The sequence below is a fragment of the Ranitomeya imitator genome, chromosome 5 (genome assembly GCF_032444005.1).
Source record: "Ranitomeya imitator isolate aRanImi1 chromosome 5, aRanImi1.pri, whole genome shotgun sequence".
In the NCBI taxonomy this organism is placed as follows: domain Eukaryota; kingdom Metazoa; phylum Chordata; class Amphibia; order Anura; family Dendrobatidae; genus Ranitomeya; species Ranitomeya imitator.
In genome coordinates this window covers 65,462,977-65,487,543 of record NC_091286.1, presented here as the reverse complement: position 1 = coordinate 65,487,543, position 24,567 = coordinate 65,462,977, and the positions used below count along the sequence as shown (strand labels likewise).

The 24,567-nt window shown below is 39.6% G+C and overlaps 1 protein-coding gene across 6 annotated transcripts in view; it reads left to right on the top strand.

The window, feature by feature from the left end:
* MACROD2 (mono-ADP ribosylhydrolase 2) overlaps nt 1–24,567 on the top strand; it is a 2,991,260-nt gene that overhangs the window by 2,819,026 nt on the left and 147,667 nt on the right. For all 6 annotated transcript variants that reach the window (XM_069768762.1, XM_069768759.1, XM_069768757.1 and 3 more), the window contains exons 15-16: nt 440–475; nt 9,628–9,702. In XM_069768762.1, coding sequence (XP_069624863.1) covers nt 440–475; nt 9,628–9,702 — 111 coding nt within the window. The remainder of the gene's footprint in view (nt 1–439; nt 476–9,627; nt 9,703–24,567) is intronic.

Below are 24,567 nucleotides of genomic sequence, written 5' to 3'. Positions count from 1 at the left end.
GCAACATGTTATAAAGCAATTTTTAAAAAAATGAACGGATTAATATATAGGTTTGTGCAAAAATATTCATTATTAGTTGTATTTATTTGTTAAAATCCCAGCTCATTTTGGGCCTTGGATACCATCGGGGCGGTCTTAATACAAGATTAGCTGCCAATTATTGTTTAAGACCGCCCACTGGACTCCTACATTCAGACCCGGCAGAAATTTAAATGAATAAAATACAAGTTATATTGAATCTTTGCCAACAAAACTAAACTTCAATCTGTCCAGGTTCTCCTGTGATGTATTAGATGCCCTACTGAAATAGTCAGAAAGTTAAAAATATAAGTATGTGACTGACACCTATTCTGGTAAATAATAAAAGCTGTTTAATAAAAAGAAACTCTTAGCAATAATCTGGTTATGACGAATGTTTCTTACTGTGCTTTACCAACAGACACACAGGAAATGATTGAGTCTGGTCAAGATTCAGGTTCGTAAAAGATCCTTTATATTATACGTATAATTCGATTTTCTATAGCTAAAGTATAATGTTTCTACTTCTTGTCAAAACCTTTTAGCCTTGAACATTTATGATTTTGTCTGTTGTTGTTGCCTTCATATGATTTGTAGTCAGCATGACCTCTTGAGCACTAGACACATTAAGTACTTATCTGCCATGTGTTCCCATATTGTCTCCTACACATACAAGCAGAACGTTGCATGTGAGTAGCCAGAGTCCACTCACCTGTAAACACGCATCTTCTCATTGTTTGTCGCACGCATGCACATAAAAGGCCCGAAGTCTGCTTCTGTATGCCGTCCAGTGCCCACATCACTCATAGCTACAACTATAGAAGGGCAGCTTCACCAAATTTCACTATTCAAACTCCATACATTATTAGATCGATCTCTTAGACCTGATGGGGCAGGGTTTTTTTTTTAAAAAAAGCTATATCACAATTATGTTTAATCGTGTTTGAAAGTTTTTCCAGTTGATATTAAAGGGAACCTGTCACCTGAATTTGGCGGGACCGGTTTTCGGTCATATGGGCGGAGTTTTCGGGTGTTTGATTCACCCTTTCCTGCGCAAGGCAACCTTGCGCAGGCATGTACTACGGAGGACAGAGAATGAACTTCAATCCAATATTGCGGCCAGCATGCAGCCAGCGGGTAAGGAAAGGGTGAATCAAACACCCGAAAACTCCGCCCATATGACCGAAAACCGGTCCCGCCAAATTCAGGTGACAGGTTCCCTTTAAAATAACAGGAAAATGGACTTTCGAAATGCTTACCTTGATATCAGGATTGTATAGCCATTCCATCATGGATTTCATAGTAATTATACCAGTCTCATCAGATCTATCTGATAATGTATTCAGCTTCTATTGTGAAATCTGTACCCAATTCTATACCCACACACACACACACACACAGTAGGGAAAATAAGTATTTGATACACTGCAGGTTTTGCAAGTTTTCCCACCTACAAAGATTGGAGAGGTCTATAAGTTTTATTGTAGGTACACTTCAACTGTGAGAGACAGAATATAAAAGTAAAAACCAGAAAGTCACATTGTATGATTTTTGCATAATTAATTTGCCTTCTCACCAAGCTGCTTGCCTATTGTCCTGTAGCCCATCCCAGCCTTGTGCAGGGCTACAATTTTGTCTCTAGTGTCCTTAGACAGCTCTTTGGTCTTGTCCATGGTGGAGAGGTTGGAGTGTGATTGTGTGGACAGGTGTCTATTATACAGGTAACGAGTTCAAACAGGTGCAATTATGAGTGCAGAGTAGGAGGGCTTCTTAGAGAAAAACTAACAGGTCTGTGAGAGCCAGAAGTCTTGCCGGCTGATAGTTGATCAAACACTTATTTCATAAGCACATGCTTGCCCTATACCAGTTTTAGTGGGGTACACGGTGCCAAACTCATCTTTTCTGTGGCGTGTGCTATGCCAGAAATATCAGGGACTGGAGTAGTATTTCTGTCATATAAAAGGCCCCCATAATTTTTTACGAACTCTATGGGCGGCAGTGGCCACGTCACTGGTTTCCACCAGCTCCCATTTCAACAGAGCTGATTCAATATGGCGGAAAACACTAACATTTGAAACATTTTTGCTCAGCTCCCCATTGTGCAAAAATTTAGCAACTTTTCAAAGCTTTTATTGCTTGCATTAGTAGCTTTGATGAATCAACCCCAAAGTGACCATTTCTAACCTCCTGTTCTTGCACTAATCTCTATGATCAGAGGTTAATACAAGGACATTAGGAAAGACAACCTACATATAATCTTCACCTCTACATAGCTTCCTAGCACAGTACGAGTACACATGATAGAAGCATTACATTTGGCAGAACGGAATATAAGGACAATGAAGTGAAGATGTCGAAGCGATACCACAGGATTATGGCATAAAAGTGTATACTAAAGACATCCTGCAACTGGCTGAGAAAGGACCCTGGCCGATGGGCAAGCTTGCTGTGCTTTATTTTCGAAGGAAAATCTGATGTTTGCCTGGAGGATCTGGAATTAATGGAAAACAGACATCAAGAAAACCAGTTGACTGTCAGAAAAAAAGGCTTTGAAACATAATACCTAAAGTAGACTTGTATTGTGTCTGCTTCTGACAGCAGCTGGTGCTTAAGGATACACAATTTAAGAGCTCTTTGTTTAAAATGTAGGACAAATGTCCACAAACCACCAAGATGCAAGGCCGGATTCATAATGTAAAATTAATTTGTAAATTGAAAAGCTTAGTTCCGGCATTGATTGAACATGTCAAATTGATAGTTTAGTACCTGTTGGAACTGTCAGCATTAATTGCAAAACAATTTTTCCCTTTACAAATGGGACTTTGATTTAAAACATAGATATATAACAATCAGAAATGTATATCTTGCACTTTTGGGTCTATTACATTGTAATTAAATGGAGCCTGCCATGCCCTCAAGAGTGATAACATGAAGATATAGTAATAACCTGCAGGTTAATTGCATTAGTATGCTGTCCAGCCCCCTAATTGAAAGTGAGGCTACTGGGAGAACATTCATTTTATTCCTCCCTGGAGCCGCCGGCTTTGTCATTGGGGCTAGTCACCAGCCAGTACACAGTGAGAAGCAGCTGTAAGCACTTTGATTGACAGCTCACTGCACAGCGCATCTATGCAGAGCAAGCTGTTGATAAAAGTGCTGGGACATATAGCTGTGTGGTGAGCCATGACTTGTAGCCACTCCGGTCACGACTCTATGACTGAAAGCCGGCAGCTCCCAGGTGGCATAAAGTTCATTTTCTCTCGGTAGCTGCACTTTGAGTGCAGCAGATGAATGTCATTATAATGCTATTAACCTGCAGATTGACCCCATATCAGCAAGTTAATAGCATTTTAGGACATAACAAGATCCCTTTAATGTTATACATTGAAATACATAGGGCACAATTTTATATGGCCTCCTCTACCGTATTGCCAATATATCAGATATATCACAAAGACAAAGACAAAGACAATTAACAATAGAAATAATAAAGAGTCTCTGTTTTTTTTTATTAGCATTTTAGAGCCTCTTTCAGAGTTTTGTCAACCGTTACAGTATACTTCATGGAAAGAATAACGTAATCTGCGGCAGTATTGACATCAAGATACAGGAATCCCAAACACCAGTAAACTCAAAAGTCACCGGTATCTGTTCATGAATGGGTCCCACATACAGTTACCATCAAAATTCTTCAACCCCCATTGTAAATTAGGTTTATGAGCAAAATTTATAAACTTTCAGTTGTTTGCAATAAACCAGTGAAACAGGAACAATTATTATAACTCAACACAACTAAAATAAAAGGATTTTCTTGCAAACTGAACACGAAATTCCACTTTTAATGACTACTGCAGTCTCAGAATTAACCAAGTCCTGCATGACTAGAGTGTCAAGTAGAGCCTCTTTGGCTGTTATGACCTACTGCAAATGTGTTACTTAAGACATCAGTGTTTGGCAACGTGTCTTTACAATCTTAGTCCATTACGCATAGCCTATTCCCCATCTGTAATGTCCTCCAGTTTACAAATATTCTTTGGTTTGCATGTTTCAATTGCCTTCTTCAAATCCTACCATAAATTTGCTATTTGGTTTAAAGGGACACTGCGCAGGCATGTACCACGGAGGACAGAATGAACTTCAATCCAATATTGCAGCCAGCATGCAGCCAGCGGGTAAGGAAAGGGTGAATCAAAAACCCCAAAAACCCGCCTCCATGGCTGAAGATTGTTCCCTCCAAATTCAGGTGATAGTGTCCCTTTAAGTCTGACAACTATGATGGCCTCTACAGCATCTTTTAAGACTCCTGAAATCAAGCCCTGGTGCAATACAAAGGAGATCCTGAAACCATGACCTGTTGGTGGCTCTCGAGGACCGGAGTTGGGGAACACTGCTCTATGCTAAACTCTTACACCGGAGTTTCTGTGTAAATCTTTGAAATACACCCAGTGGACGATTCCCTGTAATGAGGCAGATGGAGGCACTGTGGATGCCACCTGGCCTATGATCCAGTGGTATCCATCTTTTTAGGTATGCATAAAAGCACGATTCGCCACACTTTTGTGCACTTCTGAAAAGAAGAACTACATTGAACAGAGGCCAGATGGAGTCCATAGTAACTCTACTGCCTCATTATAGTGAATGGATCCCTCTGGAGTTTCATCTGAATCACGTCAGTCAGAGATTTCGATGGAAACCCCTATATGTGTTCAACGCAAGATAATTTGATACCAAAATGTTACATAAAATGTTACCAATAAAAGCTTCAACTCATTCTTCAAAAAAGCATGTCCCCAATCAGGTCCGTAATCTGTTAACAGAAATATAGGGGACTTTCATGTTACTAGTAGTACAAATGCTCTGGAAAAGCACTATGGCTCCTTAAGCACCAAAAGGAATTGATCAAATTCTGTGCTACCAAATGCAGATGCCTTCTGCTTTCTGATCCCCACAGTTTGCCTAAATCAAATTTAGCGTCCACATGTTTGGTACTTCGGTAACAATGACAGCCCACCTAATTTACAGGTGCTTGTCTCCAGAAGCATGAGCTAGGTACTACAACTTACTGAGCACTACAATGTACTGGTGACTATAGCTCACTGGGCACTACAATGGCAGTATGCAATTTTCACTCAGCAACATCCGCTGCTGCTTGTTTCAGGAAAACTCTCATGGAGTCAAAATCATCACTACACTTAAACTATAAGCATATAAACTATATATGGATAAACTCCCAAAAGTATATAATTTCCAAAATAAAGTCACTTGGATTCTGCTCTTCTAGCGCTTAGGGGCTCTCTATATAGAGTCCACAAACTGTTCTAGGAAAAGCTACGCTCCAGGAGGCAAATAGCACTCCGTTCCTCCCAAGTCTCGCCGTGTTTTTAAATAGTACTGTATTGCCATATATGGGGTATTTCCACATTCAGCAGAAATTGTGGGACACATTTTGGTGCCATTTTTGCCCATTTCCCAGTGTGAAAATGTAAAATCTGGGGTTACAACAAACTTTTTGTGGTAAAAATGTTATATTTTTTTCTTTTTTTCTGCCCAATGGTATAAAATTCTGTGACTCACCTGTGGTATCAATATGATCTCTGCACCCCTAGATAAATTGATTGAGAGGAGTAGTTTGCAAAATGGGATCACTTATGGGGGATTCTGCTGTTATGGCACCTCAGGGGCTCTACCAATGTGATATGGCACCTTCAAACCAGTCCAGAAACCTGGGATCACTGTTTAAGCACATCAGGCGCTCTCCAAACCCGACATGACACCCACAGAACTTTCCATCAAAATCTGCATTGCAAAACTTCACTCCATCCTTTCTGAGCCATGCCGTAAGCCCAAACAGTAGTTTTTGTTCTACTTATTGGGTATCTGCGTACTTGAGAATAATTGCACAACAAAATTGTATGGTGCATTTCTCCTGTCACCCTTGTGAAAATAAAAAAATAATTGCTGAAAGAAAATTTTTGTGGGAAAAATGTGTTTTGTTTTTTTTTTTATTTTCACGGCTCAACCTTATAAACGTTTGTGAAGCACCTGGGGGTTCAATGTGCTCAACACACATCTAGAAAGTTCCTTGGGGGGGTGTAAATTCCAAAATGAGGTCACATGTGGGGGGTTTCCACTGTTTATGCACATCAGGGGCGCTCCAAATGCAACATGGTGTCCGTAATAATTTCAGCAAGTTTTGCATTCAAAAAGTCAAATGGTGTTCCTTCCCTTATGAGACGTGCCATGCACCCACACAGTAGTTTTCCTCCACATATTCCATATTGGCGTACTCAGCAGAAATCGCACAACACATTTTATGGTGCATTTTCTCCTGTTACCTTTGTGAGAAAAAAAATTGGAAAAATTGGGTGTAAAGTAAAATTTTTGTGAAAATAAAGTTAAATGTTAATGTTTTTCTTTCACATTCCATTAATTCCGGTGTAGCATCTGAAGGGTTAATAAACTTCTTGAATGTGGTTTTGAGCACCTTGAGGGGCGCAGTTTTAGAATAGTGTTAATTTGGGGTTTTGTCTGTCAAATAGGCACCTAAAGTCACTTCAAATGTGATGTGGTCCATAACAAAAAAAGAGGTTTTGTAAATTTTGTTGTAAAAATTAGAAATCGCTGTTCAATTTTTAAACCTTCTAACTTCCTAACAAAAAAATAATGTTTCAAACATTGTGCTGAAGTAGACATGTGGGAAATGTTATTTATGAACTTTTTTGTGTGAAATAACTCTCTTAATTTTTATGCCCTTAAATCAAAGTTAGAAAATTTCTGATATTTTCTAGTGATGAGCGAATATACTCGTTACTCAAGATTTCTCGAGCATGCTCGGAGATTTAGTTTTTCTTGCCGCAGCTGAATGATTTACATCTGTTAGCCAGCATACGTACATGTGGAGATACCCTAGCAACCAGGCAACCCCCACATGTACTTATGCTGGCTAACAGATGTAAATCATTCAGCTGCGGCAAGAAAAACTAAATCTCTGAGCACTAAAAATACTCGGAGGTCACCCGAGCATGCTCGAGAAATCTCGAGTAACGAGTATATTCGCTCATCACTAATATTTTCACAAATAAACACAAGTCGTATCAAATAAATTTTTACCAGTATCATGAAGTACAATATGTCACGCTCACGAGTAAACAATCTCAGAATCAGTGGGATTCATTGAAGCGTTCCAGAGTTATTACCTCATAAAGTGACAGTGGTCAACATTGAAAAAATTTGCCTGCTCAGGAAGGTGAAAACAGGCTTCGGGGTGAAGTGGTTAAGCTAAGATGCTTCGGAAATGCCACCCGAAGCTGATGTCTGGCTATGGGTCATGTTTGCAGCAGGTCATAACAGCCAAAGATTATCTATTAAATACTAAAGTGCTTGTCGTAGAGGGTTTGAATAATTCTGAGACTGAAATCGTTAGTAAAGTGTCATTTTGTGTTGAATTTGGAGAAACCACTTGTTAGATAAATTGTGTTAAGCTTTTTATATTGTTTTTGATTGATCAATTTTTTTGCAAACCGTAAATTTTGCTAACAACCCAAATTGCAAAAAGGGTTAAAAAAAGTTGATTGCAACTGTTGTGTATTTGCATTATGATAAAAGAGTAACCCGAAATGCGTCATATTACAGTTCACAAGACACGTGGTCACGATATCTGTATGTTTTAATGTTATGTAATAGAGAATTGTGTTTTCAATGGATTCTTGTTGCTGGATACCTATTTTCTGATGCCTGGTGTTATGTACTTTGGACCCATTTACAAACACATACTGATAAAATCTATTGAATATTAGCAATTGGACAAGATGATAGTGGATTTAACAGTGGAATGGACATTATAGGATCAAAAGCAAATTTTTGTCCAGAAGACAAGCTGTTTTCTGTATATGATGAAAAAAAGCGTTATCAGTCACCCACTCAGTATCACAGCCAATACAGAGATAAAATAGAGTAATGCACCCAGGGAATAGATAAATTAATTAAATGAAATGATTTAGGAGAGAGATAGCTTTAACCCGTTCAGGTTGCCCGCCCTCAGCTATAGATACAGGTATGATATACTTATATGGCATAAGTCACTTTCAACAATGAAATTTCAAAACACATTTGAGCTGTAAACAGGAGTAAATCTAATGGCTCAATGGTTCAGAGCAATGAGTTCCAAAGGATGAGTTCAGAACGGTCGAAGTCTTGAAGAAGGGAGGGAGAGGACGTAATAAGAAAGCTGGTGAGCTGTGGATTATTGAGCGAATCAAGAATATTAGTAGATTGATAGATAGAGATAAAATGCAGGAAGGTGCAGCATGGTGGAGGACTACTGTAGTTAGAGAACTGCATATTTAACTCTAGGAAAGTGACAGACAACCTAACATTTTTTATGCTGTGAAAGTACTAGGTTGTTGAATAAAAGTCCTCATTAATTAAAATATGGTCCATTTGCTCAAGATCCACAAACTCTGTTTGATGTTCGTTACCACAGAGTCAGAGGCTGAGGTCTCCTTTGATCTTCACCCATTGACCGTGAAGGAAGATTTGATCTTTCCTTCTGGAGGATTGCCAGGTTGCATTCACCAAAATAAACTGTTTTAGGGTACGTTCACACTAGCGTTGCGCCGCCCTGCGTCGGCGACGCAACGCGCGACGCATCGAAAAACGCGCGCAAACGCGCGCGTTTTGCGACGCGTGCGTCATTTTTTACCAAAATCGGACGCACAGAAAATGCAACTTGTAGCGTTTTCGTGCGTCCGACGCCAGCGTCGGAAACGACGCACACGGCGAAAAACGCAAACAAAAAGACGCACGCGTCCCCTATGTTAAACATAGGGGCGCGTCGCCGCTGCGTCGCCGACGCAACAGCGGCGCAACGCTAATGTGAACTTAGCCTTACAGTGATATCATTCATGGAGCCATGGCACAGAGAAGAGGGGTCATCACAAAGGCAAACATGAGACAAGAGTGTGGACAAAAATAAAGTCAAGGTCAATACTGGAAGTGGAGAAAATCATACTAGGAGAATAGTGGGATACAAGGCTAAGGTCAGGATCAGTAATCAGTAGAAGAATTTGGAAAAAAGTAAAATTTGGCTAAACCTCAAACAACAGTCGAAGCATGGCAGAATATTTAGCATTTAAAATGGCTGACTTGACTTCATGATCAGGTACCTGCTGTCTCAGCAAATTAACACCAAAATAGATCTAAATCAAAGCTGTGGCACAAACAAGCAAGGCCAAAGCTAAGACCAGAAACTGGAGCAGAAGAGGAAAAAACAGGGTGAGGCCAGACGCTCAACGTTGGACCCGAGCAAATTAAGTAGCGCTGTAGTACCGTCTGATTATAATGCGTTTCCTGTCGCCATGCTCCCTAAGATTATAGGTTAGAGACTGAGCTAAAAGGCGCTGCTTCTTATTCAGGGCAGACATATTTCCTACACAAAGAATGGAAGTGATATGGATTTATGATCTAAAGTGTTGAAGAAGTGCTGGTAACTTCAGTAGCGTGGTTATGAATATTGATCTACCCCGCAAGTAATCCTGCATTGATTGACTAAACTTGAATTAAATTAGAAATTTATGACATAAACATCCAGCATTTGTGTTTATTTTTTAGTCAATGAATCTTGTGCCGAGACACACAGTGGAGAAGGATTCACACCAGAAATTACCAGCTGTAACAAAGATTCAGGTCAGTTGATTTGTGTATTCTGGTAATAGACAATATGTTGCTTTACAGGTTGTCTTGTGATTGATTTATATTATTATCATATGGATGTGGGTGACTGCAGTCTCTGCAGGGCTGCAGAATATGAAAGAAAAAGCAAATAAGTTGAATAAAGTAATACATCCAGACATCAGAGTTTTAAGAAGCATATTGTGGAACATTTCTTGGAAACCATTTCCTGTAGTTTGGAGACATTTTATACAGTTTAAAAATGTTACATTTAAGGGTAAGTTCACACAGGACTCTTTTGCTGCGTATTTTTGCTGCTTTTTTATGCTAATTTAGGTGCAGTTTTTTGGTGCGTTTTTTTTTCTCTTTTTCCAGGCTAATGTCCTTGAATTTTCAGCAGCAAAAACGCAGTAAATAATGATACCTGCATTTTTTTTCAACACCCATTCAAGTCAATGGGTGAAAAAACGCAGCAAAAACGCTGAGAGAAGTGACGTGCTCTATGTAAAAAAAAAACGCAGCAAAGTACAAAATACTGATCAAACAAAAAACCAATGTGTGTGCATGGGATTTCTGAAATCTCATAGGCTTTGCTGGTACTGTAAAAAGCAGCTGAAAATTAGCATAAAAAAGCAGCAAAAAAGTCCTGTGTGAACTTACCCTAAGAGTGTTGGGAATCTACGTCATTATTAAGGGCGGGTGCACAGAGCAAGTTGCAAAATGTAATATGGCGCCAATATAATTTTAAGGACTCTTACTGTACTTCTGTTTGCCCCTAATTTCATACAGGGACACAAGGAGGTTTATTCTGTCAGGTTTAACATAAAATGGTGGTATATTCCAGTGGATAAAATGTATTTGAAGCATTGTTTCTAGAGAGAATATCTCCATATGAACAGGTGTAGCAAATGTTAACTTGAGGTTATGAAATCATGTTCATGTATCATTTATGTCAAGCAAACCTTTTCAAATTCCAGTGCATTGGTAAATGTCAATATAGGATTGCTACATCTTGGTATTTTCCTGCATTAAAGGGGTTGTCCTGTCCAAATTGATAAGTCTGCAGCAACTTTGTGTGATTGCAGGCTTCTGAAATGCCCCAGCGCACACAGTGTGCGCTGCGGGGATTCGCCAGTTTCTGAGTCGGGACCAGATAGTATGTATGAATTATGCATACACCCAGCCAGTGGGCGTGGCCTCACTTCCATACACTTCTATGGAGCAAAGCCGCATCCTCTAATAAACCATGCCCACTTGACAGCTGCATCTCTAGACGGGGCGCCGGGAGTATTTAGAACACATACATACCCTCTGGTCCCAGATCAGAAATTGGCAAATCCCCACAGTGAACAGTGCGTGCACTGGGGGGATTCATAAGTGTGCAGTCACACATAGTGACTGCAGACTTATCGATTCAGACTGGATAACCCCTTTGATATGTTTTGTCATATGAACATTTAGAACTTGATGGAGGCCATGTTATTGCACAGGAAAAAATAAAGATCATGGAAAAGACCTGCAATTGTCTACAATTCCTGTAGTTGCATAGTTTTTCTAGTTGTGTTCTTTTTCTATGGTTGTATAATTTTTTTTGTTGTGTTCTATTCCAGTGGTTGTGTAGTTTTTGTTGTTTAGTTCTAATTCTCTAGATGTGTAGATATTCTACTTGTGTTCTGTTCCTATAGTTCTGTAGTTTCTGTAATTGTGTTCTATTCCTTTAGTTGTGTTCTAATTCTGAAAATTATGCATTTTCTGTTGTTGTGTTCCATACCTGTAGTTGTGTTAATTTTATGGGGTTTAGCAATTTCAGTTGTATTCTATTCCTATACTTTTATAGTTTTTTTAGTTGTGTTCTATTTTTGCAATTAAGTCTTTTCTGTTGCTGTTTTCTATATCTGTAGTTGTCGTTTTTGTACTTGTGTTCTATTTCCTGTAGTTTCTGTTGTTGTGAATTTTCTGTAGTCGTTTTCTATTACAGTAGTTATGTAATTTGTTTATGTTGTGTTCTATTCCTGTAGCTGTGTAGTTTCTGTAGCTGAGTTGCAGTTCTGTAGTTGTGTAGTTTCTGTTGTGTTCTGTTCCTGTAGTTGTGTAGTTTCTGTAGCTGAGTTGCAGTTCTGTAGTTGTGTAGTTTCTGTTGTGTTCTGTTCCTGTAGTTGTGTAGTTTTTGTAGCTGTGTTGCATTTCTACAGTTGTGTAGTTTCTCTTGTTGTGCTCTATTCCTATGAGAAATTAAAGAGAAACTTCCAGTTAATGTAATTATTAAATTCTTGACAAAGTGGTTTTAGATCCCAACCACCCATTTCAGAAGCCGACTCATAAATATACACTTGGTCTGTAAGAGTAATGTGAAGCACCCCAATATGCAGGGAGATTCTGAAGAAGGCAACTACACAGTCTTTATTTGAACTTAGTACTTTTACTCCGGAATATGATTAATCTTTTACATTGCAAATAGCAAATCTCATTCTTGCTCCACACCACTGGTTCAACTGGCTTCACTCAGCCCTGAATGCATTCTTCCTGCTTCAGATACAGTCAGATATTCTCCTCTCCTCTAGTGGACACTCACACTGATGAGGCGACATACTCCCACTGGCCTTCCCTCTATGCAGCAGTGGCAAACTCTCCACTCAAAGCTCTCAGGTTCTCATCTTAGATCTTCCCTTGTACATTCCATCTCAGTTCTAGGTGGCTTTTGTCTCTGATTTAGATCATGTCACACATCACAAATTTATTTTTGGTTGCTTTAGGGGGCTAACTTTTTTATGAGTAAGAAACTTGTGAATAAATTGTCATTGTCCAGATTGACTAATGTTCTGCCTACAGTGCCTACAGATAGCTATCTCCATTTGAAAGCTCCATGAGTCCACACATGTTCCCTGGGCAAGTCCACCAAAGCAAGAGCTAGTTTGGCTAAAACTTTACTAGAATTTTATTTGTTCTTTACCTGATGCTAAGGGCATGATGCAATTGTCTGTGGGACATACAGTATAATACAAACAATCTTGGCTAACCCTGAGCCTTAAGGAAAAAGAATAGTCAGACAAAATCAAATGAAAATTTCCAGGTTGAAGTAGAGCTGATAAATACTAAAATGCTTTATTCCACAATATTAAAAATACTGTATAATACAATGTTCATTATGGTGGATAGAAGTTACTCAACACGTAAGTTACTCAGTGACTAAGGGTGGCAATGCCAAAAACCTGTTGAGTAACTTCTATTCACCATTTTGGACATTTTATTACATAGTAAATAGTATGTAATAAAGCATTTAAATTTTAATCAGCTGTACCGCAATCTGGAATTTTTCTCTTGCGATATGGTCACTCTTGGTCAGTTTTTTTTCTCGGATTGATGTGTTTCCAAATAAGAACATATTTCACTTACACTTTACTGTTGGATTCAAATCAAATGAACTATGTTGTTGTGTGTTAAAAATTGGGACTCCTGGTAGAGGAGAAATATGGTAAGTGCTGGCCTAGTCCAGTCATCCATGGCAACCGGTCTTCACTTGTGCAGCCATCATCCTCAGCACCTGGTGCTTATGAAGTCATGATGCCACATGTCCTAGTGTGTGCCAGATGTACTGAAGATGCTTGGTGCAGAAGTGAAGACCTGCTGCTAAGGGCGGCCAGCACAAATCAATTTTCTCATCATTAACTGCTTTTATTGGGTAGCACAGCAATTGTGAAAGGGGCAAAGGATTTTGCCAAGATTAGTAGGTAGATAGTTTATAAGTAATTGTTTAGAAATAGTATTTTAAGGGTTAGTTTGAGCATTGGACATTATTTTATATCCATAGGACAGGTGATAACTTTCAGAATTGTGGGGGCTCCATCACTTGGATCTCCACTGATCCTGTGAATTTGGCTTTGAGATGCCTCATTCAAATGTAGTGGTGGCTACACATACGAACCTCTACTCCATGTATTCTCTATGGGATTGTGGAGAAGGCAGAGTGCAACTCTTGGCTATCCTTGTCAATCACATAAAGAATGAAACTGGTATGCTCTTCTAAGGTTTGGTGAGGTTACTCTACCAAGGATAAAGTTATCACATATCTTGTAGAAAGTTGCTAACTTTCAATATTGGGAATAATCCTTTAAGTATGTAAAGTAAAATCTGAGGAAGTTTAAAGGAAGGGTTTGTCTAGGCAACAAACTGTCTGCATTATCCAGCATTGACCCAGAGCACTCCGTGAACACTCGTGACAGCGATTCAGCTGCTCCACATCAATACAGCGGCTCTTCTTCTTCCTGGCTGCTCTGTTGATGGGGCATGACTGCAACTTCATGCTGATGGACAGCTGGCTCCCCACAGTTAGACAGCGGGGAGCCAGCTGTCAATCAGCATGATTTCAGCAATCACACCCTCAGAACAGAACAGATCACAAGAGAAGCCGCTGCTCTGTCAACATGACGTCCACCGAATCACTGGCAGGAGTGGTCTGTGACTACCTGCCTGTTAGTTCTTAGGCCCACAGTAAAAAAAAATTAAATAGTCCTGGATAACCTCTTTAATGATATTCTCTATTAATTTATATAAAATATCCTGGCTGAGACGATTATATAATACAAACCATCTGATAAATCAAGCATGATAAAAGCTTTGAGAAATTGTTTTGTCACATTAGTGGATCAAGGTAGTATATATTCATTAATATGAGTAATGATTTCATTGATTTTTGGGACCATGAAAAAGGATGTTGATTGTATCCATGTATAAATATGTGGGGAAAGTCGCTGTTTAAAACCAGAGGAGAATAATATTTGATTTGGAGTCTCTGTGACAAAAAATATGACGATTTAATCTGAGCGACAAGCTTTAATGCAAGAAAAATCAAAGTCCCTAATGTTAATCCAGCTACATAATGTATCAGTATCGATCCCAGCCCTTCCTATAATGCAAACAAAGCTGCAGCTTAGCATACTTACTGAAAATACGGACCTGTGTACGGCTGCCAATTTATTGACTGCAGCATTAGCTGATTGATTCCAGATATCACAATGTGATAGCTGCTTTCTTTTCTGATTACCTGATGGATATATTGTATCTTTAGGAATCTAAATTACTGTAACATGCATGGTAAAAGTCAAGAATTACATGTAGTGAGAAGCTTATTATTAAATTATATATCCAATATTTTTTAAAAAAAATCTCTCTATATTTCTTTAAAATTGTAAGGGGTTGGACATTCAAAATGGCCGACTTTCAGTTACAATATTACTCATTTTCCCTAAGTCCAAAATGCTATGTAGTGATATCACTCCAATTCTATGCTGCTGCACAAGTAGGATGACTTTCAATAAGATATTCTACTAGGTGATCACTCATGGGAAATCTGTACTGGTGGCCTTGTTGGTTTTTCATGGCTGAATAGAATTGTTTGCAAATTCACAAAAGTGGAGAATCAACTTAAAACCCTTTAATGACCGCCAATACGTCTTTTTACTGACCTGAGATATAAGAGACTAGTATCCCCATACAGATGACAATTCAGCAGCTGTCGGCTATCCACTATAGCTGACAACTTGCTGTATCAGCCACGATCAGTGTTGGCACATCCATATCTGTTTAACCACTTAGATGCTGCTGTCAATAATGACTACATCATGTAAATGGTTAACAGAGTGTGGGGGGCTTCCTCTTTAACCCTATCGGAACCATGAGATCTTTATTGTCTGGTCCTGCTGTTTGCCATGGCAATTCACAGCCAAATAGCGGCCTTAGAGTCTGCCAGCTATAGTGGCCTGTTCTGAAGTCAGCGACATTTAAGTGGTAAAAATAAATTTTTTCATTTCTGTCAAGACACTTTGCATTCATTCCTTAACATCACCTGAAGGGTTAATAAACAACCTGACAGCAGTTTTCAATATTTTGGGGTGCTGTTTTTAAAATAGTATCACTTTTGGGGGTTTCCCAATATATAGGACCCCCAAAGTCACTTAAAGCTTGAATAGGTCCATCAAAAAATGAAAAATTACCGCTACATTTTTAAACATCCTAAAAGGCTAACAAAATAAAATAAAATTTTGCAAATGGTGCTGATGTAAAGCCGACATGTGGGAAATGTTATTTATTAATGTTTTTGTGTGATATGACTGGATTAAAGGGATAATTATTCAAAGTTTGAAAATTGCAATTTTTTTCGCATTTTTGTCAAATTTCTAATATTTCTTATAAATAAACACAAAACATATAGACATAAATTTACCATTAATATAAAGTACAACATGTTACGAAAAAACATTCTCAAAATCATTGGGATCTGTTGAAGCATTCCACAGTTATTACCACATAAAGGGACACTGGTCAAATTTAAAAAATTTGGCTCTGTCACTAAGGGGTTAAAGAAGCCCTCCCATATATATGTTTTTTATTAAATGTGTGTACAGTTGTGTGTAAAAGTGTTTGCCCCTTCCTGATTTCATATTCTCTTGCATTTTGTCACACTTAAATGTTTCAGATCACCAAACAAATTTAAATATTAGACAAAGATAACACAAGTAACACAAAATGCAGTTATTAAATGAAGGTTTCTATTACTAAGGGATGAAGAAATCCAAACATACAGGGCCCTGTGTGAAAAAGTGATTGCCCCCTAAACCTAATAACTGGTTGGGCCACCCTTAGCAGCAACAATTGCAATTTAGTGCAAACACTTTTTCACACAACTGTATATATGGATGTAATATAGTGTGAGTGTAATAATATACTCACCTACCACTCTTTCCAGTGTCCAGCGCTGTTTTGCTTTGCTTCTCTGTGAAGTCATCACTTTGCAGATGCTGACCAGGTCACATTGCGCTGTGCGCAGATACGGACTGGGGCTAAAATTCAGTCCTGCCATTTGAAATCACACAGGCCCATGTTGTCCCCGTCCCATGAACCAAATGTGATATATTACTAATATTACCCTGGATGGAGGAAAGGAAGATTTTCTACAAGACCAATAGTTCTAATGATTCCCGTGGCCTGCTGGGGTAAGTGACTGAGTCAGCGACTTTCTGTTCCGTCACAACTCTTAACAGTATGAGTGTCTTGAGAACACCAATCCTGTTAACAACATAGCAGACAAGGCGCGCCCATGACCAGACAGGCCTTTCTGGCATTTGCCAGAATTGCCAGATGGCCAGTCCGGCCCTGGCTGTGCGTGACCCAGAAGTGGCTTTTAAAATGTAAGACTATGGAGCTTCAGAACAAGGCTCCATGGGCTTTCATCGTGAATAAGACTTGGGGCTCATGCATATAGTATAGCGTGAGCTGGACAGTCGCAATTGTGGTGATGTCACTGCGAAGCGAAGCAGAACAGCGTTGAACGCAGAGAGAGCAGCGGTAGGCGAGTATATTAATACACTTACACTACATTACATGCACATATACCCTTTTAATAAAAATAAATAAATAAATGGGAGTGCTTCTTTGTACTCATAAAACCAGTTAATTTAAAGTAAACCTGTCATGTTAAATTTGTATGATCAAGCATTTTATAAAGCAGAAGGAGCTGAGCAGATAGCGAGATAGTTTCATTGGAAAAGATTAGTACACTTTTTAATGGCTGTTAGCGAAATGCTAGTTCATCCGACAACATTTCCTACCAACTATCTCCTATACATACACACTCAGTTTAAGCTGGGCATGCAGGTGTTTTCAATTGGAAGAGTGGAATAAATTTGTCGGCGTATATCCCTTGAGATTCAAATGATGGTGTTTTGGCATGTCCAATCCTTTTTTTTTCTCCCCAACATCATATGTCAGGGGAGAATAAGGAGGCATGATAGTCCTCAGCTTGTCCCACCGAAATCAGTGGGTTTCACCGATTTTGATCTAATATGTATTGACATCCTTTAGTTGCACTGATTGCCAGGTATATATGTATGAATATTCACATATGGAAGGCGGTCAATCCTTCACCAAGAATGCCCAGTTGACCCCAATCCACATTTAGCAGGGAGGTAAATTAATACATTCTGAGTCTATTTTTCCTACAAAACTATATACAGTTATATGAAAAAGTTTGGGCACCCCTATTAATCTTAAGCTTAATGTTTTATAAAAATTGTTTTTTTTGCAACAGCTTTTTCAGTTTCATATATCTAATAACTGTTGGACACATTAATGTTTCTGCCTTGAAATTAGGTTTATTGTTCTAACAGAAAATGTGCAATCTGCATTCAAACAAAATTTGACAGGTGCATAAGTATGGGCACCCTTATCATTTTCTTGTTTTAAATAGTCCTACCTACTTTTTACTGACTTACTAAAGCACTTTTTTTGGTTTTCTAACCTCATTGAGCTTTGAACTTCATAGCCAGGTGTATGCAATCATGAGAAAAGCTACTTAAAGTGGCCACTTGCAAGTTGTTCTCCTGTTTGAATCTCCTCTGAAGAGTGGCATCATGGGCTCCTCAAAACAACTGTCTAATGATCTGAAAACAAAGATTATTCAACATAGTTGTTCAGGGGAAGGATACAAAAAGCTGTCTCAGAGATTTAACCTGTCAATTTCCTCTATGAGGAACATAGTAAGGAAATGGAAGAACACAGGTACAGTTCTTGTTAAGGCCAGAAGTGGCAGGCCAAGAAAAACATCACAAAGGCAGAGAAGAAGAATGGTGAGATCAGTCAAGGACAATCCTCAGACCACCTCCAGAGAGCTGCAGCATCAACTTGCTGCAGATGGTGTCACTGTGCATCGGTCAACTATACAACGCACTTTGCACAAGGAGAAGCTGTATGGGAGAGTATTGCGAAAGAAGCCATTTCTGCAAGCACGCCACAAACAGAGTCGGCTGAGGTATGCAAAAGCACATTTGGAGAAGCCAATTTCTTTTTGGAAGAAGGTCCTGTGGACTGATGAAACCAAGATTGAGTTGTTTGGTCATACAAAAAGGCGTTATGCATTGCGGCCAAAAAAAACACAGCATTCCAAGAAAACACTTGCTACCCACAGTAAAATTTGGTGGAAGTTCCATCATGCTTTGGGGCTGTGTGACCAATGCCGGCACCGGGAATCTTGTTAAAGTTGAGGGACGCATGGATTCCTCTCAGTATCAGCAGATTCTTGACAATAATGTTTATGAATCAGTGACAAAGTTGAAGTTATGCAGGGGATCTTTCAGCAAGACAATGATCCAAAACACCGCTCCAAATCTACTCAGGCATTCATGCAGAGGAACAATTACACTGTTCTGGAATGGCCACCCCAGTCCCCAGACCTGAATATCATTGAACATCTGTGGGGTCATTTGAAGAGGGCTGTCCATGCTCGGCGACCATCAAACTTATTTGAACTGGAATTGTTTTGTAAAGAGGAATGGTCAAAAATACCTTCATCGAAGGATCCAGGAACTCATTTAAAGCTACAATAAGCGACTAGAGGCTGTTATTTTTGCAAAAGGAGGATCTACTAAATATTAATGTCACTTTTCTGGTGGGGTGCCCATACTCATGCACCTGTCAAATTTTGTTAGAAAATGTGCAATCTGCATTCAGTTAGTACAATAAACCTCATTTCAAGGCAGAAACATTACTGTGTCCAACAGTTATTAGATCTATGAAACTGAAATAGCTGTTGCAAAAAAAAACAATTTTTTATAAAACATTAAGCTTAAGAGTAATAGGGGTGTCCAAACTTTTTCATATAACTGTATCAACCTGCTCATCTCCTCATGCTCTACAATATGTTGCCCTGAGATAGGGAAGAATTTTCAATGTATTGTTCTAAAGTGGTTTTTACATCCTGTCCATTTGTCTTCTTCGGGCATATGGATGACATATAGAAGTGATTCCCCACTCGACAGTATCTCTCACCTTTCCATGGTCGCCTAGTCATGACCAATCTGCATAGATTTTTATAATCCTCATTCTAATCTCTTCAATATATTGTTGGAAAGGATTTAATATTTTATTTTAACATTTCCCTGTGCTGCCCTTCTGCCTTAAAAATATCAAAGTAGAAACTGAAAACATAAGCATTGTTCGTTCTTAGCATTGTTCTTTCTTTGGTTTTGCAGAAGAACATTCAGTAGTTTTCCTTTGGTCGGTAATGAAAAGGTTAGGAAAAGGCAACACAAACCTTTTGTTTTATTTTCTCCATTGTAATTCGTTTTAGATGTTATTCCATTAATGACTCCACAGTTTACTTTATTAGTTGTTTCTTGATAACGAGGAAGTGTTAATAACCCCATTCATCACAGCTAAACATTTGGCTAAATCTCTAATCTGCATAATGAAAGCGTAGGTTCGGCATTACTGTGACATTCAAGAATCCTTATTCAATCGAGCAGAAATGTATATCTCATAGTATTTGTATCTTGATGTGCTTATTTAGTCCTCTACAAGTGTTTGTGTCTAGGTTTCACTCTCTTTGTACTTGCATGGGTTGTCCAGGCACCTTTTCAAATGGGCTTAGAAAGTTATAAAAAGAAAGGATGTGTTACCTTTTTTAGTTTTTTTTAACCAGTCTGAGCCCTGTTAAAATAAAATCCACTGGACAACCCTGGTAATTCTGATCTCAGTGACTGGGCAGACAGGCAGGGTAGAGACCATCTATGAATTGTAGAAGAAGAAAATATACTCAGTTACAGGAGACCACTTTGTGGGTACCTGGTAGAATCTCCATTTGGGCTGATATTTAATCCTTTTATGGTATATTCTACAAATGATTAAAATATTATTAGACACCTTGGTGAAAGTTTGCATCATTGCGGAAATTGTCGGACCCTGAGTTATCTCTCTTATAACCAAATTACAAAGGTCGTCCTTTAGGTTAAGACCTGGAGACTGTGGATTTTGGGCAATCTGCTGTAGATTTGGAGATGTTCACCTTTCTTTGACTTTCACTGACAATCAAAAAGATATTGGGATGGTTCAATAGTTCCTCTCTGGCAAATATGAGTGATAAAAAAAATACTCGTCCATTAGAAAAAACAAACATTGGATTAGAATCAAACATCCGATTATTACTGTGGTAGATATGAAACCGTGGGACTCTTCCAATCGATTTAACCATACACACTTGGCTAAACAGGGCGTGCTTGTTTAGGTCACAGGAAATAGCAGCTGATGAATAGGTATGCCTCTTATATTATCATCTCTGGCACTGAGAAAGTAATGGAACTCCGACTGAAAATGTATTCAGATTGAATTCAAAGGACTATTGGAAGAATATCCCAATCTACACAATACATGTATTACATAATTTATTATGGCTGGCAAAGAACATTAAAAATAATTACATTTGCACTTTGCTGAATATTTACTTGAATTTTTCCCAAAATCCAAATTTCTATAAATTAAATGCTAATGTATATGTACAGTAATTAGGCTCCTCAATTATCTATGCTCAAGTATCTGTGCTCGGCTTTCTCCATCAGTCCAATAGACAATGAATGGAGCAGAGCTCGAGCATCTGCACCCTCCATTCCATTCAAGATGTTGCTCTGCAGGGCCCAAACCCCACTCGATAGGGGATAACTTACTATCTTGGAAGGATCCTTTATGTGGTAAGTGAACTCTGTACAAGAGTTTATCTAGAATGCTAAAATTTGAGCTGGAGCAGCACCACCTTCACCTCATATGACCTCAAATTAGATTTGGATCAATCAGCTGCATTTTCAGGAAAATAATTAAGAAAAAATGTAATCTCTTTTCTAGGGTCATATAATACCATATTTCATATTTGCAGCCTGGCTGTGAAAACTACATGTCTCCTCCTGTATGATCCATGCCTCCATTGTCTTCTCTGTTTCGTCCTTCCAGTGATAGATCTGGATTGGAATACTATACGAGTACATGTTTTTCCAAGTACCGTAATCGATAAGCTCTCATCTGAATGAGGCCTTCAAGTACCTTATGCTTTTACTTCGCAACAATGAACAAGAAGCTTAGTATCAGCAAAATATGGGTCAGCGGATTAGTGTTGTATTTATTGACTTACTTAACCCTTTTTTACCTAACTTATGTTATGTGCAGTGCACGTTGTAGATTTCTTTTTTTCAAATATTGAGAGAATTGGGGAATGGGAGAACAGGAGATTATGCAGCCATTTCACCCGCGGCTTAAGCTTATCAAGACAGATCAATAGATCAGAAATATAATTCTTACATAAAATTAAAAAGAAAAATTTATGTAGAATACAGAGAGTTTATTTTATATAACATGGGTGTCTCTCATTAGGGTACGTTCCTGGCTTCTTCATGGCAAATTTGACACTAACTGGTAGAAGGACGAAGAAGCTTTTCCTCTGTGTCGAAAGTCTTTTTTGCTCCTTCCTCCATGTGCAGTGAGGTGTGGAGTCAGATGAGCTTGAAGAACAAAAGATAGTTAAGGAAGAATGTGAGGAATGTGGACAAATGCTCACCATGTCTGTAGGATGGCCTTAATGAGGTTGTCCCCTTTCACAAAACATCCTTCTATAAGATGCTGTAGTCATAAAAAATAAACCTAGTCTTACTCACCTTCCCTGAGCCCAGTGCCAACTCTCTTTTGCATCTCCGGTCTTTTTTTGCTTATCTGCCGTGTTGCTATTTTGTTCACAACGCTGCAGCCAATCATTCAGCTCAAAGGCTCTGCTTGTGTTGATGACATGGGCTGCAGAGCTCACTGATTGGCTGCAGCTTAGAAATGAGTGGTACTCCAGATTGCTGTGCCGTGGACAGGACCTGTGTGAATTTCTTTATCATTCATGATCCCGAGGCTTGGCTTATGATTGACCGGGCACCACACACAACACAGATGAGGTCAAAGCAGGCCAGCTAATCTAATGCAGTGTCAGGGAATCCGTAAGTCCAGGAAATTTGCAGCTCACCTGGCCACACATCTGGATTCTGGACTGGGACTGTGGGAATTGATCAGTTGATCCAGGCATCTCTACTGCAGCTCTACTGTCGATGTGATGTCAACGCTGCAGACAAGTAGCAGAGATTCGGCCTGCGATGGAGACTTGGCACTAGACCCGGGAATTATAACAGCCTACGATGAAAAGTTTTCTGATAGGGGAAAACCCTCTTTGAGTCCCACTGTCGCCATCAAATGGGATAATTTTCCGAAATACTTGGTATAATGACATTTTCAAGGACTGTGTATGCAAAATTTGCCTGTAGTGGATGCCAAGGAACAAAGTTAGTAATATTGGTGAAAGTTATGAATTTAAAAAAAAAAAAAAAACTTGAATGGCTTCTCAGTGCCGCCCCACTCACCGTACGATTTCTCACAGCTGCTACAGCTTGGTGTTTCCACCTACTCTTAAGGTACCTTCACACATAACGATATTGTTAACGATATCGTTGCTATTTGTGACGTAGCAACGATATCGTTAATGAAATCGTTATGTGTGACAGCGACCAACGATCAGGCCCCTGCTGGGAGATCGTTGGTCGCTGAGGAAAGTCCAGAACTTTATTTCGTCGCTGGACTTCCCACTGACATCGCTGGATCGGCGTGTGTGACACCGATCCAGCGATGTCTTCACTGGTAACCAGGGTAAACATCGGGTAACTAAGCGCAGGGCCGCGCTTAGTAACCCGATGTTTACCCTGGTTACTATGCTAAAAGTAAAAAAAACCAAACACTACATACTTACCTACAGCTGTCTGTCCTCCAGCGCTGTGCTCTGCACTCCTCCTGTACTGGCTGTGAGCCAGAAAGCAGAGCGGTGACGTCACCGCTCTGCTTTCCGGCTCCCAGACAGTACAGGAGGAGAGCAGAGAAGCAGAGCACAGCGCTGGAGGACGGACGGCTGTAGGTAAGTATGTAGTGTTTGTTTTTTTTTACTTTTAGCATAGTAACCAGGGTAAACATCGGGTTACTAAGCGCGGCCCTGCGCTTAGTTACCCGATGTTTACCCTGGTTACCGGCATCGTTGGTCGCTGGAGAGCGGTCTGTGTGACAGCTCTCCAGCGACCAAACAGCGACGCTGCAGCGATCCGGATCGTTGTCGGTATCGCTGCAGCGTCGCTAAATGTGAAGGGGCCTTTAGGGGGATGTCTCTGAAAGAATTTAACCCTGCTGTGTTCTGCTGAGATCTGACTCCCTATCCTATCCGTGGGATCAGGTTTTATTCAGGGCAGCTCCTCCCACCATTCCTAGCCCAAATTTTTGTTCCTGCTTTGTTTGTACCTGTGCATTCTATCCCGTACTCTGATTCTCGCTTCCGACAGCGCTAGGTTCCCATTCTGTCTCACCTCTCCACTCCTGACTTTGGCTATTCAGATCCTGTGCTGTCTGCCATGACCTCAGACCGTTTGACCACACTTTCTCTTTGTTCTCCTGTACCGCACTTACGACCCTCCAGTCAGCTGCTGCAGACGCGAGAATTCTTTTGGAGTGGTACCTGCAGCCGAGCCTATCCTCACCACCAGAGGCTCTAGTGAACACCAGGTAGTGACTTAGTTTCGACTCTCCAGGGTAAGCCCAGCCCATGGCGCAGTGAGTCCACACCCACCAGCATTACACAAAGCCTCAAACCCCCTGCATAGATGCAGGACTAAAACATAATATTCTGGATGCTAGTAGACACAAATAGTGGGAGATTGCAGGATACTGTTAAGTTTTGACATTCAATAATAAAATATCTGCACCCAAACTCCAGAATATTTTAATTCTACAGCAATACAATGCATTTTGAGTTTTCAGCAGAAAATGTCAGATCTAAAAACAGTATGGTTTTGGTATAGAGATTCAATTACAAAATTTACATGTTAAAGGCAATTTGCCACCAGGTTTTTGCTACTCCATCTAAGAGTAGCATGATGTAGGGGCAGAGATTCTGAGTTCAGCGATGTATCACGTACTTTACTGGGTGCTGCCATTTTTAAAACTGTTTTAGCAGTTCTCTGAATCCTGAGCTCTGTATAACCCCTCCATATCACT